This window comes from Sus scrofa, chromosome 2 (genome assembly GCF_054392235.1).
Source record: "Sus scrofa isolate SSC_HxYL_T2T_F1_AM1 chromosome 2, Sscrofa_HxYL_maternal_Yorkshire_Landrace_v2.0, whole genome shotgun sequence".
NCBI lineage: Eukaryota > Metazoa > Chordata > Mammalia > Artiodactyla > Suidae > Sus > Sus scrofa.
The window spans coordinates 152,619,162-152,638,434 of record NC_139384.1 but is presented as its reverse complement, the minus strand read 5'-3'; the positions used below and the strand labels follow the sequence as shown (position 1 = coordinate 152,638,434).

Genomic DNA, 19,273 nt, shown 5'->3' with positions numbered 1-19,273 from the left:
GACCTGAACTTCTCGAGTATGTTCAATTATAAAATTATCTTAAAAGTGTTCTCCACCTTTGACTGCCTTAATATACTTATCTACATAGCAGTCACCAGTTGTATTACATAATATAAATTTTCCAATAAGGTCAACTACAGATTATATGATAATTTGAGATTTCTTAAACAACTAATTAAATTCACTGGTACAGTGCATCAGAAAGAAAAACAGCAGGACAATGTAACAGTTAAGATAACTACAATGGGAGTCATGTGACCTATTTTCATCTACAAACTAGCTGTGCGATCCTGCGTGAGTCATTTTTTTCCCTGTCTTCCCTTTTTTTATTTGTTTGATTGTTTGTTTTTAGGGCAGCACCTGAGGCAGAAGGAAATTTCTAGGCTATGGGTCCAGTCGGGGATACAGCTGCCCACCTACACCACAGCCACAACAACACCAGATCCTTAACCCACTGAGCAAGACCAGGGTTTGAACCTCATGGATACTAGTTGGGTTCTTAACCCACTGAGCCACAATGGGAACTCCCTGAGCAAGTCATTTAGATCAATGGTTCCCAGGCTTTTGAGGCTTTACCCAGGAAGTTTCCAATTTGATATTTTGTCAAGCATAGATAGTTTTTAAATTAACTTCATAACAGTAGGAAGAGCATTATCTCAAAATAGAAAAAAGTGGGAAAAAATAACTTGATGAGAAACTGACCACATTGTCCTTAAATTTCACTGCAGATCTTTGAAAACTTCAACAGGATTTTCAAGCAAGCATTTAGTGGAGACATAGCATAGGTATACAAAGATTCTATGACTGTATAGACAAGCAACAGGAAAGGAAAGTTGTAAATAATAAGATCCATGAAGACAGATATATTGGAATAATTCATTTGTAGTGAATTAAAAAGAAGAAAAAAAATTTATTTCCTAAAACTATGGAGGAGTTTATTTCCTAAAACTACTCTCTGTAGGAGGGTAAATTTGGCCAAAAAAAAAAAAGGTACAGTCCTCATTTCTTTTCTTTTTACTTGCCAATTCAAGATTAATACAATTGCTTTGCTTCCTTTAAAGCAACATATTTTATTTCTCCTGTCTCTCATTGAATCAAAAGGCCAGAATTGATTTTCGGAGGTCATCACTCAACTACCAGATAGGTTCAGAAAGGAATGTGCTTAAACTCATCTCCAATGCTTCATTCTTAACATGTCATATCGCTCTGATTAGATAAAAAGTCTAAATTCTGCTCAAATTCATCATTTAAAAATCTCACATGAATAGTATGTTATCTTTTGTGTAACAATGGGGAAAATAAAACTACACATTGTATTTCCACAAAGAAATTCTGAAAGGACATTGTTATTAAAAGTGTAAAGGGCAGGATTCTTGGGAGCAGGAGTAAAATCAAAACATTTTTACTGTATTTGCCTTTATATTAGCCTTATGAACTAAATGAATGTAAATCACCAATCAAAATGTACTAAATGATAACCAATAGAAAACCTCTGTATACTTCAAGTTTCACAATAAGGTCTTCCTTTACCCGTATCTCATCCACTCTGTTTCGACTCACCAATCATAGAACCATACGCACTCGTCAACCAATCATTTCACATAAAGTCTTAAGGCTTTAAAGAATGAAACTTGTGCAAGCTTGATACTTGTGCAATATAACAAACTGTTACAGTAATAACATGTAATTTTTTCTTCAATCAACATTTTATGTCTCCAAAATTTGCTCATTAGAATACAAAGTTGTATTCCTTATTTTATCATTACTGATGATAATTCATGAAATAAAACCTTTCTACCTTGAACGAAGTCCTCATAAAGGTCTTTTAGATATTGAGTTTCATGGACAAGAAACCAATTTTTCAAAAACAATATATATTTTAAGTTTCCTAAAATTCTAAATTTACCATAAAAAATTTCTAACATTAAACCTGTCAGTACCCTCTTTCAATTTCTCTCTTGCCCAGGTTATGAGCATAAGCCCTGAGATGCTATTAAAAGCAGTGACTCACCTTGTTTACCTGAACTTTGAATACAGAGTATTCATGACAAAATTGCCATCCAGATAAGACTGGGTCTCTAGACCAGTGGTTCTCAACCAAGGGTGATTTTGCTGCCAATGTCTAGGACATTTTTAGTGGTCAAAGCTGGGTGGGTTCTACGGGCATCTATCTAGTGGGTAAAAGCCAGGGATGCTGCTAAAGCACAGGAGAGTCCCTTACAACAAGGAGTTATTTGGCCCCAAATGTCAGTATGTTTCCACTGAGAAACCTTGCTCTAGATTATAGATCATAAGTAACCCTAAAGGAAATGATCCAGCTCCTATTAAAGAAAAATCAGAATGGAACTCTTTATGGCCTATGCTTCTGTCTCTTAACATAATTCTCAGGGAAAAAAATAAAAATTCCCTACAAAGCTTTTGCTGTAATTTGCTGTACACAATTTCTATGTGCTTTTACCTATGTGTAAATATGGCACCTGCCTCAAGATAAAAAAGCCTCAGCAATACTTTCTCATTGGGTATCTGTCTCTTAAGTGTGTATATGAACATGTATACACATATACATAGGCTTATATAGGCCTGGAAATTTATTTTTCTCTTACTTTACTTAAAAAAAAAAAAAAGACAAAAAACAAAACAAAACAAACCCTTTAAGGAGTTCCCATTGTGGCTCAGCAGAAATGAATCTGACTAGGAACCATGAGGTTGCAGGTTAGAGCCCTGACCTTGCTCAGTGGGTTAAGGATCCGGCATCGCAGTGAGCTGTGCTGTAGGTCGCAGATGCAGCTGGGATCTGGCGTTGCTGTGACTCTGGTGTAGGCCGGCTGTACAGCTCCGATTAGACCCCTAGTCTGGGAACCTCCATATGCCACCAGTGTGGCCCTAAAAAAGACAAAAGACAAAAGACAAAAGACAAAAAAAAAAAAAGGCTACAAATCTAAAATTAACATTTAAAAATTGATTTTTAAAGAACTTTCAATTTGACTTTTATTCTGAATAATGGGTACGTTTCAAAAGAATCTAATGCACCTTCTGACTCTTCCATTCAAGGCCTTGGACAGCTAAGGAACATGCTGAATATGCCTGAAGAAATACAAGATAGGTAATCACCCCAATGTTTAAAACAACAAGAACCAAAGATCCCAAATGGTGGCACTCCCTAAAATAGCACAATCCTTTTTTTCTTTTTTTGGCATCTTTTGATCAAAAGAGATTTTATTTATTAATTTTTCTATTAAAATGTAACTGGTTTACGATGTTGTGCCAATTTCTGCTATGTGGCAAAGTGATTCAGTCATATAAAAAAATATTCATTTTTAATACTATCTTCCATCATGGTGTATCCCAGGAGATTGGATAGAGTTACCTAAGATAGCACAATTCTAATATAAAAAAATGTATTAAAAGACCCAAGCGCCTTCTTCAAACTACAAGGTCTTTTGATTTAGCCAGCAAGGGAAAACACTTTGTTGTTTTCCTCAGCTGCTGGCTCTGATAATGAATAGAAAAGAGGTCCTTGTAGTATTTACATACCAGAGTTCTGTTGTGCAGCGGGTTAAGGATCTGGCATTGTCACTGCAGCGGCTTGCATTGCTGCTGTGGATCAGGTTCAGTCCCTGGCCTGGGAACTTCCACATGCCACAGACACCACCAAAATAAGAAAAAGAAAAAAAGAACTTCAACTAATTCTAGAGCAAAGGCACTAGGCCTTCAGATTTCTGCCCCATTTGGAGGACAAGACAAATTTCACTCTCAAACTACAAACCAACTCATCTCTCTGAATGTCTACATTCTAAGTACTTCACTCTAAAACATGTAAGTATTATGAAAATAAAGATTATTATTCAGCAAATGCCTGCTGGATGAGTGTGTTTTGAAGAACATTTTTTTATGGTCTCTTCACACTGAAAATTCAAAAGTAATAATATTGGAGAAAACAGCTCATCTTATCAGAGAGAAAAGAGAAAAGCCAAGAAAATTGCTTGGGCAAAAAGGTCATTTCACTCACAAAAGCAGACACTATACCCTACCACACATACTATACAACAGACGCTAGATATTCCAGGAATTTCTTCTCTATGTGATTTGGATCAAGCAGGACATAAACACAAAATTTCCCTTCTCCACAAGTTAAGGAAGAACCCATATACACATTCAGCATCATGTTAGACGAGACTAAAGTCTGTGGGTACTCTAGAAACCTCCATTCCAAAAAGGAGGTCTACATGCACACTTTAAATACTTTAAGCACAGAAAATTTAGGAGAATAAGAAGTTCTGTCATTAACCTAAATGGGTGAAGGAACTGTGGACAATTTCTACGATAAACTTGAAAAAAAAAAAAACAAAAAAAACAACCAACCATAAAAGGCGTGGGTTCTGCTCATAGTTTTAACTGCCAGGTATGGAGACTCGAAATAATCTGTACGTGTGTGTCTGTGTCTGTTTGTGTCTGTGTGTTCCCCTGCAGGCTAACAATCCTCACAGAAATGGTCACTCAAAGGCGCACTTCCCTAGGCACAACCCATAAGCCTATAGAGCTAGAGATTCCTAACTTCCAAGGGACACTAGCAACTCTACGTCGGAAGGAAATTAAGAGTACTTCTTCAGCAAAAGTACTTCTTCATCTCACCTATGACAATTACGTAAAATGGTCCAGAAAATCAAGGGCAGCATCTTTCTATCACATTCGGACCAGAGCAAAACTTTTCAGTCTATCTCACAAGCTTCCAATCTAAGCTTTAGAGACTAAAGATATTCCCACGTTATTTCCTAGATAAAAAGTAAATGTGTTCCCGGTTCATCTCTTGTCAATTTTCATTCAAAATCTAAAGGAAAGCCTTCCACAAGCCCAGGAGTGGAAGGGCTCCAGAGACTCGCCCCATAACTGCCTATTCAAATAAAATCCTGTCCCACCTTGCTGACAAGTTATTTCTTTTAGAGTGAAATTGAAAGATACAGATATTCAAGGAACCATCTCCTTTGTAACCCACACAGTTTTTTCAAGAGCAAAATACTGGGGTCAGAATACACTAAGGTTTTAAATCTAACTCTACTCTACAACCCACAAATAGTTTCCCCTTATTCCTCTCAAATACAGCAGCCAGGATGGTTGTACACAAAGAGAAATCCCTGTACTTTAACACCAAGATCAGAGGTTAAAATGATTAGTCGTGAGGGATGAGCCAGGCACCTTAGAACTAAAATAGAATACTCTGAGCCCTTAGAACAAGAGTCATCACAGGACAGCCCAATACCCAAGCCATAGTCAAGAGAAATAAGCACATATATAAAAGATCTCCTTTTGCCCTAGAGCCTAAAAGATGATGCCTACCATTCGAGGCTGCCTAGACCTAAAAAGGCCCGGTATACTCTTAAAAGAAATGAAAGATCTGATAACATGTTGCCCTCACTGCAAAAGATGTCCATAGCGAGCCTCCCCTTCTCCAAGCCTAAAAATCTCCCGGGTTCAGCTATCCAGCTGTTGGGAAGCTCAGGGGTGCACTGGAACTTTCTTTTCCTGTCTAACTTCACACACAGTCCCAGGTGCAAGATCCACGTGATTTTCCAACGCAAACGCAGACAGCGCCGTAGTACTCACCTGCCTCAAACTCAAGAGGGGGACGGAGAACCCTCCCTCAACCCACAGGACACATAAAGTCCAGCCCTTCGACTCCAGCAAAGACTCAGCAGAACGGGAGTGCTCCTGGAGCCAGCAAGCTCGCTCGCTCTCCGTCTCTGCCCGAGTCTCTCTCCTCGCCCTCGCCCTCTCGGTCTCGCTCTCTCAGTACCAAGGGCAGGGACTCTGGCAAGACCCCGCCCCGCCCCAGCGCCAAAGCAGGGTGGGCGGGAGGCAGCCCGAGGAGTCCCGGTTCCCGCGCGAAGCTCAGAGACCAAAAGACTCCCTATTGTGGGTCTACGGATGGTGACGGGAACCGGTCCGGCTCGAGCCGCGGGCTGGAGAGTGAGCCGAGGGCGCACTAGGCCTGCACCGCTGCCACTGCCGCCATGGAGCCGATCGCTGTCAGAGAACGACTCCGCCCGGGCAGCGGGAGGGTGGCCCGGGGCCCTGCATTGGCCCGGGGAGAATTCATGCCTCAAGCTGTGTGGGAGGCGGGGGTCCCGGAGCCGTACCTCGGACACCTCGTCCTCGTCGCTACCAGAGGCACTACCTCCTCCCCCGGTCCTCAGGACGGCAGCCGCCAACTTGAAATCCAGCGCCGCGTCCCCTCCGCCCGCACCGCTGCCGCCGCCACCGACTCCCGGAGCGGGCCCGGCCTCCCCAAAGAGTCTCACGGTGCGGATTCCCAGCCCGACCCCTCCCGGCGGAGGCGGCTCCGAGGCCCCGGCTGGGGCGGATCGTGGAGCCACTGAGTCCAGGTCCTCCTCAAAGGAGGTGCCGCCGCCTCCGCCGTCGGTCAGCATGGTTCGCACGCGGAGCCGGAGACGCTGCCGAGTCACTCGCGGCCGCCACCGCCGCCGATCCCGGGAACGAGAGGAGCAGCAGAAGGAAGAAGTGTCTCCTTCCCCCCCGTCCCAGCAGCGCCACTAACTTCTCACTGCCTAACCTGCTGCCTCCCGCCCCTCACACTCGCCACTGGCTGCAGCTCCCCAGCGGCTGCAGATCATTGGCCAAAGCGACCCGTCACTCAGGCTTCTCGTCACGCGCTGCTCGCTGGCTCGCGGCCCCCAAGCTGCGTTGACCCGCGCAGGCCTAGGCGGTTGCGAACACCCGCCTCCGATTCCCCACGCGCCGACTTCCGGTCTTTTTCTAAGTCTATTGGCCAGCCTCTCTGACTATCGCGTCACGACCTTAAAGTGGATTAGTGGGCCTTGTGGTCAGTCACAGTGACCCCTGACAATGGGAAACTTCATTCGTGCCACAAAGTGTCGATCACTTTGTCACAGGACGTCGCGTGGAACAATTGGCCGGTAAGGGTACCATTCATCCCGCCCCCATCCGAGGTGACGGGAAAGGGTTGGGGAATTTCCACTCTTGATTAAATTGACGGCTGAAGTGACGACCTGCAAGCACTGGTGCTTTCTGGAGTAAATTCACCCAGCACTTGGGGAGGCTTGTACGTCAAGGGTGCCAGAGGCGCGGAGGCAACGCAGCCCCCACCTGTCGCTCCCCGCCAGGCGCGGAGAGTTGCTGCACGGGGATTGGAGGGAAGAAGCTATCAGTCTCCGCTAGGGTCCGCCTCCCCGCCAGTCCCTGGTTGGAGGAGGGGCGCGTCAGTCACTAGAGAGGTCGCCGCCTCTGGGACAGGTGAGGCTGGCTAAACTCCTTGCCTCGGGTTTTTGCCGCGGGAGTAGGGGGCTGGGGGAGCGGGCCGCGCTGTTCCCGCCGCGCGCCTCGCGCCTTTCGGAGCGGAGCCAGGCCGGCTGAGCTGAGGGGGCCAAGGAGACGGCTAAGGATGGCCGCCGGGAGGCGATTCGGCCCGCCCGCGTGCCAGGACGTGGCTGGGCGCGGCATGTGTACAGCCCGCGGGCGGGGTCGCCCCGCGGGACCGCGTTCAGTTGCCTGTGGGAGCGGCGCGACTGAGGGCTGGACAGCGCCGTGCCTCAGTACCGGGAACTGTCCCACGAAGGAGGGTGCGAGGGCCGCGGACGTCGAGCGGAATCACGCCGGCGGCGGGCGGGGGGCGGGGGGTTGGGGGCTGAACGCCGTGGTTAAGGCTGCGTGTTCTGCAGCAATTTCGAGGTCTGCTGCCGCCCCTTAGTTACTGGGTGACCTCTGGGCATTAGTTGTTTAGTCTCTGTGACTGTGACTTTCAGTTCGCCTGTTTGTAAAATAGGGGTACCTACCTCATGGGATGGTTGTTATAAATAAATTGGTACTACCATCAGGTGCTTCACAAAGTTAACTTCGAGTTAACTAGCAAAAGTGAGTTCGTTATGTCGTTACTTACTCTTCTTTTAAGAGTCCTCCACCAGCCTCTGGCACCTGCCAGGCAGACTAATTCTTGTCAGGTCTCTGTGATGCAAAACAAGGCTAGCCAAGGGGGTGTCCCCTACCCCCTAAGGATCCCTCTCCACCTCTCTTATCTCTGTCTCTCTATCACCTTTGTCAATAAAGAGGGCTTTAAAAATACCCATGCTCTAACTAATCCTAAAATCAGAGATCACAAGAAAAAGCATTTGTTGAAGTTTGTGTGGCAAATGTTCTTTGTCCCAGAGAATGTCCACATGAGTTTTAGCCAAGAAAGATTGGCTAAAAGCAAAAGATTGGGCATTGTCTCCTCTCTTGCAACTTTAACAAAGGGTTTTGTATAACTTGTTTGGGTAACTTTTAATATTTCACCTCCCTTGAATTGGAATCTGAAATTTTTATAAAAAATGATTTTTAAAATGACGTTAAAAATTGATTCTAAAAAAAAATTAATTAAAAAAAAAAAAAACGGAGTTCCCGTCGTGGCGAAGTGGTTAAGGAGTCCGACTAGGAACCATGACGTTGCGGGTTCGATCCCTGCCCTTGCTCAGTGGGTTAACGATCCGGCGTTGCCGTGAGCTGTGGTGTAGGTCGCAGACGCGGCTCGGATCCCGCATTGCTGTAGCTCTGGCGTAGGCTGGCGGCTACAGCTCCGATTAGACCCCAAGCCTGGGAACCTCCATATGCCGTGGGAGCGGCCCAAGAAATGGCAAAAAGACAAAAAATAATAATAATAATTTTTTAAAAAATTGATTCTGCCCATGTGAAGAGTGTTTTGAAGAGTGTGAATATCCCTTTGGCTGGTAAATACTCATTTTGGCATTTCACATGCAGACAAGTGACTTTCCTATGAGCAGAAAGTTTTAGGTAAATATTTTCCTTGATAATAAGTTATAGAAAATGGGGGAAAGTATCTTTTCTAGAAAACTCTTTTGATGTAAATGCCATATACACTAGCTTTAGTTAGAATCTGTGGACCTGATTTAGCTCCTGTCTTTAGTCACAACCCAAAGTAATAGCACCCACAAAAGAAACCCAACACTGCCCAACCCACTTCAAAGCTGGATTATCCAGAATTGTTATGGCTACATCCTTAGGCAAAAACAGGTATTGACTGGTACAACATTACAAAATAACTACTTGTCATTCCTACCAGTAATACAAAAATAATTTATGATGCAGCTCCCTGAAAAATATTCATTAAACGAATGTAATAATCTTCAGAACAGAGAGAAAGGAAATCTGAAAATATATATTTTCCCCAGCATATTTGAGAGAAAAATACTCAAATACTCCCTAGCAACCACCCTTGAGTATAGCTGTGGAAATATGATTGGACAATAATCTTTATTTCACCAGGACCTTTACCTGAGACACTTGTTGTCAGTAGTTTGACAGTCAGTATTGGAGTCAGGATCTCTCAATCTTCCAGCTTTTGGTGACTGCTAGATAGAGTCTGTACTAAATATGATTTAATATTTCCATATATACTACATTCATGTGGTTATAACAAAGGTGAAAACTGATTGAGAAGTCATGATATCAAGTAATAGATTTTTTTTTTTTTTTTTTTGTCCATTCTAGGGCACTCCCTTGGCATATGGAGGTTCCCAGGCTAGGGGTCTAGTCAGAGCTGTAGCCGCCGGCCCACACCACAGCCACAGCCACGCCGGATCCGAGCCGCGTCTGCAACCTACACAGACATACAGCTCATGGCAATGCCGGATCGTTAACCCACTGAGCAAGGCCAGGGATCAAACCCTCAACCTCATGGTTCCTAGACAGATTCGTTAACCACTGAGCCATGACAGGAACTCCAGATTTGATGAATATATAAAGTTATACTAGTGTAAAATAGCAATGAGTATCAATGTGATTTAGTGGGTAACCCTGGTTTTGATGTATCTTAAGATGGTGCTTACTTCTGAAAGAAAAGCAGTACACTTATTTTTCAAATGGTGAATAATTAGTAGAGTGCAAAATCACTTTTAAGAGCATATTTGGTGGAAGTTAACATCAGAATAAAATATTTTTTCCACAGAAAACCAGTGGGTATATTTAGGGTGCAGTTGTAATATGTTTCAGAGTACTCTCTTCGTTTTGGTTATCTTTCAGACAGAAGGAAAAAGGGAAACTGTATAGTACAAGGATTTTTAAAACTTTGAGGTAATAAAAGGCTTTTTTCCTCATAAGAAATATGTGATTGACAGACTAAGTCATAGGTACAAGGACTTTAGCTACATATGGTTCTTTCACATGCAACCTGTGTTATCTCAAGACATTTAATTTTTGCGTATCGGTCCATCTCAGTTCAGCCCATCTGCATAAAGAAAGACAGAAAAGTAAAACAGCAAATTTGTTGCACTTGGATGTTATATATCATTTAACTTTTATAATACCCTATCAGGATTTTACAGATAAGGAAATTGAAACTCTAAAAAGGTTAAGTACTTACCCAAACTTCTAAGACCAATATATAAAAAGGCTAGGATTTGAATTTATTTCCGCCTGACCCCAAAACCCATGCTCTTCCACTATATCACACTGATTCCATGGTACCCTTAAAGGCAGGGGAACTTCATCAATCAGGTAAACTGATACACTACTTCAACCATTATATCCTTCTTATTAACCTGCTAATTAGCACTCTAGGTAAAGTCATCCCTGATGACCACCAAATTTGATATCTCTCTCTTTTATAACAGTTGGAAATATTTAATTTAAAACATATCTCCTGATTTCTGCAACTATATTGCTAGTTTCTTAGACCACGTAATTTCACATTAAAAGATCTGAGTAGGAGTTCTCGTCGTGGCACAGTGGAAACGGATCCAACGGAGGAACCATGAGGTTGCAGGTTCAATCCCTGGCCTCTATCAGTGGGTTAAGGATCTGGCATTACCGTGAGCTGTGCTGTAGGTCACAGATGCAACTTGGATCTGGGGTTGCTCTGGCTGTGATATAAGCAGGCAGCTATAGCTCCAATTAGACCCCTAGCCTGCGAACCTCATGTGCTATAGGGGTGGCCCTGAAAAGACAAAAGACAAAAAAAAAAAAAAAAAAAAAAAGATCTGAGTAACTAATACAGTGAAAGGAGGCATCTTACTTTGTCCACTAAACACCAGATCCCCACTTATGAACAAACCATGTTATTAAGTTTTTTTAAGTCTCCTTCTAGAAATGTTTTTACATATATAAGCAATTTCATACATGTCCATTTCCCCTCCTTTTAACACAAATAGCAGCATACTATACACATTTCTGTACTTTGCTTTTTTCACCTAATGTATCCTAGAGAGATTCCATGTCAGTATATAAAGAGCTGTGTAATTCTTGTTAACTACTTCATGGTATTCTGTTAACCAAGTGTACTGTAATTTATTTATCCAGTACTATAATGTTGGACATTCAGATTTTTTCCTTTTTTTTAAGCAATGCTACAGAACTCTATCCTCCAGGAAGTATTAGACACAAATTAGTTCAATTGAAAAACCATAAAATTGCAACTGGACTGAAGGCTACCACTTATTTGAGCTACACTTGAATATGTGTAATTGCGTATATTTTTTTCCCCAAAACTTCTAAAACTAATGAGTAGATAAATATCTCTTGTGACAGAATGTTCTCAACTCATGTTCCCAACAATAGAGAACAATTAATACCCATTTTCTTCCTTGGGGTTCTGTCAAGGTTCCTTAAATCCTTGAATTGTTGAATAAAGGACAGCATGTCAAGGAGAATATGCAATAGGGTTATTGAAAGGAAGTGGGATTTGGTGGGAGGATCTCTGAGTTGGGAATCAGAAATACCAAGTCTACTTCAAGCGACTAGTATAACGTGTGGGATGCTGTGCTTCTTGACCAAGTTTGTGTCCATTTGTCCTTTTGAGGTACACTTTAAACGTACATAACTTGAGAGGTATTTCATATCACAAAACATACTTACTACTTCAAATCAAATACCATACATATGTAGAAAAAGTAAAAAAAAGTATGATAGGTTACGTGTAAAACCAAAATGTTCATTGTAATTCTTTCTTTTTTTTTTTTTAAGGTGTTTTTTGTTTTTTTTCTTTTTGTTTTTTTAGGGCTGCACCCACGGCATCTGGAGATTCCCAGGCTAGGGGTCTAATCGGAGCTACAGCTGCCTGTCTACATCACAGTCCCAGCAACACCAGATACTAGCCAAGTCTGTGACCTACACCACAGCTTACAACAATGCCAGATTCTTAACCCACTGAGCAAGGCCAGGGATTGAACCTGCAACCCCATGGATGCTAATCAGATTCATTTCCACTGAGCCATGATGAGAGCTCCTTATTTTTCAGTTTTATTAAGATATGATTGACATATAACATTGTATTAATTTAAGTTATACAGCATAATGATTTGCTATACATATATACTGCAAAATGATTACCACAGTAGGTTTAGTTTAACAAATATCACCTCACATAGTTGCAATTTTCTGGTGAGGGCCCATGGTGAGCAGTGGCTTGATATGGGATCTCCACTCCCAGACAAGGAACTGAACCTGGGTTACATCAATGAAAGCACAGAGTACTAATTACTAGACCATGAAAGGAGCTCCCCTACAATTTTTCTTTTCTTTTTTTTTTTTTTTTTTGGCTTTTTAGGGCCGCACCCGAGGTATATGGAAGTTCCCAGGCTAGAGATGGAATCAGAACTACAGCTGCCAGCCTACACCACAGCTCACAGTAACAGCAGATCCCTGACCCACTGAGCAAGGCCAGGGATCAAACCTACATCCTCATGGATACTATTAAGATTCATTTCCACTCCTCCCCTACAATATTTTTTCTTGTGATGAGAACTTTTAAAATCCACTGTCTCATAAAAGTTCTTCTTTGGAGCTTCCTGTGTGACACAGCAGGTTAAGGATCCAGCGTTGTCCCAGCTGTGACACAGGTTGCAACTGTGGGGTGGCTTTGATCCATGGCCCAGAAACTTCCACATGCTGTGGTTGTAGCCAAAAAAAAAAAAAAAAAAAAGCTTGATTTTTTTACAATGTTTATTCCTTGGACTTCTAGGAATTTGGGGGTGTTGTTGTTGTTGTTGTTGTTGTTGTTGTTGTTGTTGTTTGGCTGCGCCTACAGCATTTGGAAGTTCCTGAAGGGACTGAACCCATGCTACAGCAGGGACAATGCCAGATCCTTAACCACTGAGCCACCAGGGAACTCCCTAGGAATTTATTTTAAAGAATTAATCAGGAGTTCCTGTTGTGGCTCAGCAGAGACGAATCCAACTAGTATCCATGAGACTGCAGTTTCCATCCCTGGCCCCACTCAGTGGGGATCCTGCATTGCCAAGAGCTGTGGTGTAGGTCGCAGATACAGCTTGGACCTGGCATGTTGCTGTGGTGTACGCTGGCAGCTGTAGCCCCCATTTGATCCCTAGCCTGAGAACTTCCATATGCTGCACCTGTGGCACTAAAGAAAAAAAAAAAAAAGTTAATCAGACATGGCACAGAAAATCATATAGCAAAAAAAAAAAAAGAAAAGAAAAAAAATCAATACAACCTAAATAACAGGGATTAATTGAGGTTAACTCAATTTTGGTATGTAATTTGATGCTATAGTCTTTAAAATGAAGTTAACATTATATTAGAAAATAAAATTATTGTTGTGGTGCAGTGGAAACAAATCCAACTAGGAATCATGAGATTGTGGGTTGGATCCCTGGCCTCGCTCAGTGGGATAAGAATCCAGCATTGCCATGAGCTGTGGTGTAGATCGCAGATGCGGCTCAGATCTGGTGTGGCTGTGGCTGTGGCATAGGCTGGTGGCTACAGCTCCAATTTGACCCCTAGCCTAGGTCCTCCATATGTGGGTGCGGCGCTAAAAAGACAAAAAAAAAAAAAAAAAAAAAAGGATTAAATTGTAAGACAAAGGATATAGTAGTTCTTTTGTGACACAGTGTGTTAAGGATCCAGCATTGTCATTGCAGTGGCTGGGGTCACTGATGTGGTGTGGGTTGAGTCCCTGTCCCAGAAATTCCCATATGCTGCAAGTGCAGCAAAAAAAAAAAAAAAAAAAAAAAAGTGTATATAAGATTCCCAATGCACTAAAATGAATAGAATATCCCCATATATCAAAATGACACACAGCCAGAGATATTATCTGTGGGTGGTGGGATAATGGGTGATTTTTATGTTTTCAATTTTTCTGTAAGTAATATATTACTCTCATGGTCAGGAGAAAATTTAATAACATTTGTAAGAAGAAAAATCACTTTATATGTCAAATCAAGGGACTGATCAAATGGGATATTTATTGACAGTGTTAGGAAAATTAAACAGGAACAATTCTTTTTCAGGTGAAGAAGATGATGGGTTCATCCTATGGATTTGGTTTTAGATAGCAGCAGGAAGGACTTTGTACATGGTCAGTTGGCAATATACCCCCAAAAGAAACAAACTGGACAGAAAACAGAGAAATATCTAACTGTAAACAAATTTTTAAAGGATGTCAAGTTGTAGCTTTGCTTTTCACAAAAAGAAACATCTCTGTGGAGTTCCTGTTGCGGCACAGGGGAATTAATCCGACTAGTAACAGGAGGTTGCAGGTTCGATCCCTGGCCTCAGTCAGCGGGTTAAGGATCCAGCATTGCTTGGAGCTGTGGTGTAGGTCTCAGATTCAGCTTGGATCCTGCGTTGCTGTGGCTGTGGCGTAGGGCAGCAGTTGTAGCTCTGATTCGACCCTAGCCTGGCAACCTCCATATGTAGCAGGTGGGCCCCTAAAAAAGAAAAAAGAAAAAAAAAAGAAACACATTTGTGCAGAAAGATCATGTAGTTAGCAATAAAAATTGTCACTTTTCCCCCAGGTGAGTCCTTGATAAGTATATTTTGGCTATTGCCTCCACTGAAAATACTGGTGGCAATTCTATGTGCTTTCCACCATCCCTCAGCACTAATTAAAAGGGAAGGTCAAGAATCACACTGAGGAATAAGTACCAGCAAGTATATAGGATTTCAGCCTAGATGCACCGGCCCACAGTTTTAGAAGCACTTTGACACGAATAGGGGTCTAAAAGCCTGTAATCAGTAGGTCTCTTGGAGAAACCCAGCTCTACCGTGTGCATCACAGCGAGGCTCCCCCCTCCCCCATTCTACACTTGGGAAACATGAGGCTAACCACTCCAGACAATCTGCTTCATATGTCTTCTTGCGCCCTGTAACTTATGTAGCCACACCCATTTTCTCTAGAAGCTCTCCTTGGCTGGTACCATGGCATTCTCCCATAGACTTTACAAGGTCCCACGACTGGAAAAAATTTGGAGTCTCATGGTTTGAGCACTTTCCTAATGAGAACAGTTAAATAGTAACCCCCACAGTAAGAATCAGCTTCTCTCTCAGGTCGCAGTGGTCTGGCACATAGTACATTAGCAATTTTGATTCAGAAGGTCTCTTAAGGAGTCCTCTAGTCTTTTTAATAAAGGAGAAAGTGGAAGAATGGGCATTAAGGTCAGGATCTCCCAGGAGGATCTCTGAGGTTCCTATATGACCCCCCCTTTCACCCTCTGGTGTTTCCTGTAAGAACCGGAAGTAGATCGTTGCTCACCAGTGAAGAGAGAGCAAGCCTGTGATTCCAACTCGGGGAGGTTTGGCTTATATATGAGAACTGAGTCACTCTGCAGGCTGATCTTAGAGTCTCTTGTGGAGTGTTTGAACTCAACTCAGTTCACCACACCCCTTGCTCATCAAGGTAGGCCCATAAATAAGGAGACGCAGCATGGCGTTCACCTGCAGGGCAGGTAACAGTGCCACCTCCCAGATGTTCTTCCCCAAAGAAGTGGCATGGTGTCTGCTGTGGCCCCTAGATGACATCTGTAGACAGTCTAGTTGAGACATGAGTCTAGTACAAGCTCACAGCAGCTATAAGAAAAATTGTGGTCAGGACTCTAGCCTGAAACTTCTCACCTAGAGGCCCTCTTTTTTTTTTTTTTTTTTTGTCTTTTGTCTATTTAGGGCTGCACCCACAACATATGGAGTCTCCCAGGCTAGAGGTCAAATTGGAGCTGTAGCTGCCGGCCTGCAGCACAGCCACAGCAACACAGGATCCAAGCCGCATCTGCAACCTACACCACAGCTCACAACAATGCTATGATCCTTAACCCACTGAGCAAGGCCAGGGATCGAACCCTCATCCTCATGGATACTAGTTGGGTTAGTTAACCACTGAGCCACGACGGGAGCTCCTAGAGGGCCCTCTTAAATCTTGGCATTGGCACCATTGGTGACAAGGGTGGGAAAAAAAAACAGCCAGGGTTGGACTTTTCCAGCAGGGATCCTGTAGATGCTAAAGGTTTGCAGTTGAAGGAGATGGCTTCACCATTACAAGAGTTATGTAGGACAAATGTCTAAGAAGTGGACAAGCCAGTCAGTGGTCTCTTGGGTTTGGCTAAAGCCAAAGTCCCAATGCCTCTGCCCATAAGCTGTCAGTATTTTATCTATTATTGAGCCATAATGGAGAGTCCAAATAAAGCAGCAGCATTTTGGGGAGTTCCCATCATGGCTCAGTGGTTAACAAATCCGACTAGGAACCATGAGGTTCGATCCCTGGCCTCGCTCAGTGGGTTAAGGATCCAGCATTGCCGTGAGTTCTGGTGTAGTATGCAGACATGGCTCAGGTCCCACGTTGCTGTGGCTCTGGCATAAGCCAGCGGCTACAGCTCCAATTAGACCCCTAACCTGGGAACCTCCATATGCCGTAAGTGCAGCCCTGGAAAAGACAAAAAAAAAAAAAAAAAAAAAAGCAGCAGCATTTTTCTATCTACGAGGGATTTTAAATAAATGTTAGGATTCCTGGGAGTTCCTGTTGTGGCGCAGTGGTTAATGAATCCGACTAGGAACCATGAGGTTGCGGGTTCGATCCCTGGCCTTGCTCAGTGGGTTAAGGATCTGGCATTGCCGTGAGCTGTGGTGTAGGTTGCAGACCTCATGTTACTAGTCAGATCCCGCGTTGCTGTGGCTCTGGTGTAGACTGGTGGCTCCAGCTCCAATTAGACCCCTAGCCTGGGAACCTCCATATGCCGCAAGAGCAGCCCTAGAAATGGCAAAAAGACAAAAAAAAAAAAAAAATTCCTGGAAAACGACCAAAGGATTCAGAAATATTAAAAAAAAAAAAAAAACCTCAAGAACAATAGTGAGACCACTGTTCAGAACCTGATCATCTCATGCCCAACAGTTAGAATCACAAGTCCCATGTTGCTCTCTCATACGCCTTTAACAGGAGTGTAAATTGATATACAGTCTTTAGGGAAATCAGTTAGGGGAGTGCTTTCAAGTTTTTTAATGTATATACCCTTTAACTTAGCAAATCCACTTAAAATTCTGGGGGAATAGTGGCACAGACACACATGAGCTCAAAAATATTTGTACAAAGATGATCATTGAACCCTTGCTTGTTCATCAATAAGGAAGTGGCTAAATAAATTGTAGTACAGCTGTAAAGATGATTTGGTATACACTTGTTAAGAAGAGTGAATAAAAAAAAAAAAGAACAATTGAAGGAGTTCTCTTGTGGCATAGTGTGTTAAAGGTACAGCATTATCACTGCAGCAGCTTGCGTCACTGCTATGGCACAAGTTTTGATCCCTGGCCCAGGAACTTCCACATGGTTTAGGCATGGCCAAAAACAAACAAACAAACAAAAAAAAGGAGCGAATGCAATCTTTAAGCAGAATGTTCATGGTAACTGCTGAGTAAAAAAAATATGCTGTTATTTCTGTCATTGAGTAAAAATATTTTATTTGCACAATTATTGTTTGAATTTGTTTACAATGAGGAGTTCCTGTCGTGGGGCAGCAGAATCGAATCTGACTAGCATCCATGAGGACAAAGATTTGATCCCACTGGGTTAAGGATCTGGCATTGCTATGAGCTGTTGTGTAGGTCACAAACTTGGCTTGGATCTGGCGTTGCTGTGGCTTTGGCATAGGCTAGCAGATGTAGCTCCAATTTGACCCCTAGCCTGGGGTCATATGCTGCACCTGCAGCACTAAAAAACAAACAAACAAACAAAAACAAAACTTAATAAAAAGCTCAACTCTTGAGGAGTTCTCTGGTGTCTCGTGGTTTGGGGATCCAGAATTGTCACTGTAGTGACCTGGGTCACTGCTGTGGTGGGGGTTCAATGCTTGGCCTGGAAAACTTCCACATACCGTGGGGGCCAGCTTGGGGGCAGGGTGGGGGACAGGTGGAAACTCAACCCTTGAGTACATGTATTTTTATTTATTTATTTTTTTAATTTTAAAAATTTTTACTTTTTTTCTTTTTAGGGCCACACCTTCAGCATATGGAGTTCCCAGGCTGGGAGTTGAATTGGAGCTGCAGCTGCAGGCCTACCCCACAGCCACAGCAATGCCAGATCTGAACTGCATCTGTGACCTGTGTGGCAGCTTGTGGTACTGCTGCATCCTTAAGCTGCTGAGGGAGGCCAGGGTTCCAACTGCATCCTCATAGCTACTGGATGAATTTGTTACTGCTGAGCCACAAGGGGAACTCCTACATGTATTTTAAATATTCTATGTGAGGAAATGGGAAGTATACACAAAGCACTTCTGCTACATGTTGCTTGTGTCAAGTACATTGTTTCAAGGAAAAATACTTAGGCAACTATTCCAGTTACAAAGCTGTACTAACCACTTTTTCATGGACACCGTTTTTACTTGAAAGTGTGACTGACAGATAAACTTTGGTAATTTAGACTTGTATTTGGCAGATATTTTCTGGAGCCTGCCACTTGAAGAGAAACAGCTGAAAGTGTTTGTTTCCAATTTAAAAATTCAAGCTTTGGGGCAAAAATAAGGAGTTTGCAAAATTGCATTCACTACCATTGTTTACGGTTTACCAAAAACTTAAAAGACTTTTCTGAAGAAATATTGGTGGTATTAACAAATATGGGTTTTGATATTATATAATTAAATGTATCAGTATTTGCAAGACCGGCATAACTCAATAGACCCATATTTCTCAAGTGACCAGTGGTTGATGTTAAAAACCAATAACATGAGGAGAAGAACCATCCAGAGATAGACCAGTGGATTTTAGTGTGAAGTTTGGTTTTTTTTAAGGTTCAGGTGTTTGTTTGTTTGTTTGTTTTAATGTAAGAATGGAAACAAAACCTTTAAGGGGAGATCCCCTCATCTCAATTTAAAATATAATTTTTAAAAATTACTCAATGAATTTTATTACCTTTATAGTTATACAATGATCATCACAACCCAGTTTTAGAGCATTTCCATCCCAAACCCCCAGCCCATTCCCCTACCCCCCAACTTGTCTCCTTTGGAAACCATAAGTTTTTCAAAGCCTGTGAGTC

The 19,273-nt window shown here is 42.6% G+C and overlaps 2 protein-coding genes across 8 annotated transcripts in view; one reads left to right on the top strand and one right to left on the bottom strand.

Moving 5' to 3' along the window:
* Positions 1 to 6,570, bottom strand: part of ANKHD1 (ankyrin repeat and KH domain containing 1) — a 131,180-nt gene extending 124,610 nt beyond the window's left edge. For both annotated transcript variants that reach the window (NM_001444645.1, NM_001203267.2), the window contains 1 exon segment: positions 6,135 to 6,570. In NM_001444645.1, the coding sequence (NP_001431574.1) occupies positions 6,135 to 6,425 (291 nt within the window). In that variant the 5' untranslated portion in view covers positions 6,426 to 6,570.
* Positions 6,571 to 6,992: 422 nt separating this feature from the next.
* LOC110259509 (uncharacterized) overlaps positions 6,993 to 19,273 on the top strand; it is a 51,278-nt gene continuing 38,997 nt past the window's right edge. For all 6 annotated transcript variants that reach the window (XR_014838906.1, XR_014838902.1, XR_014838905.1 and 3 more), the window contains exon 1: positions 6,993 to 7,269. The gene's annotated coding sequence lies outside the window, so the exon portion shown is untranslated. The remainder of the gene's footprint in view (positions 7,270 to 19,273) is intronic.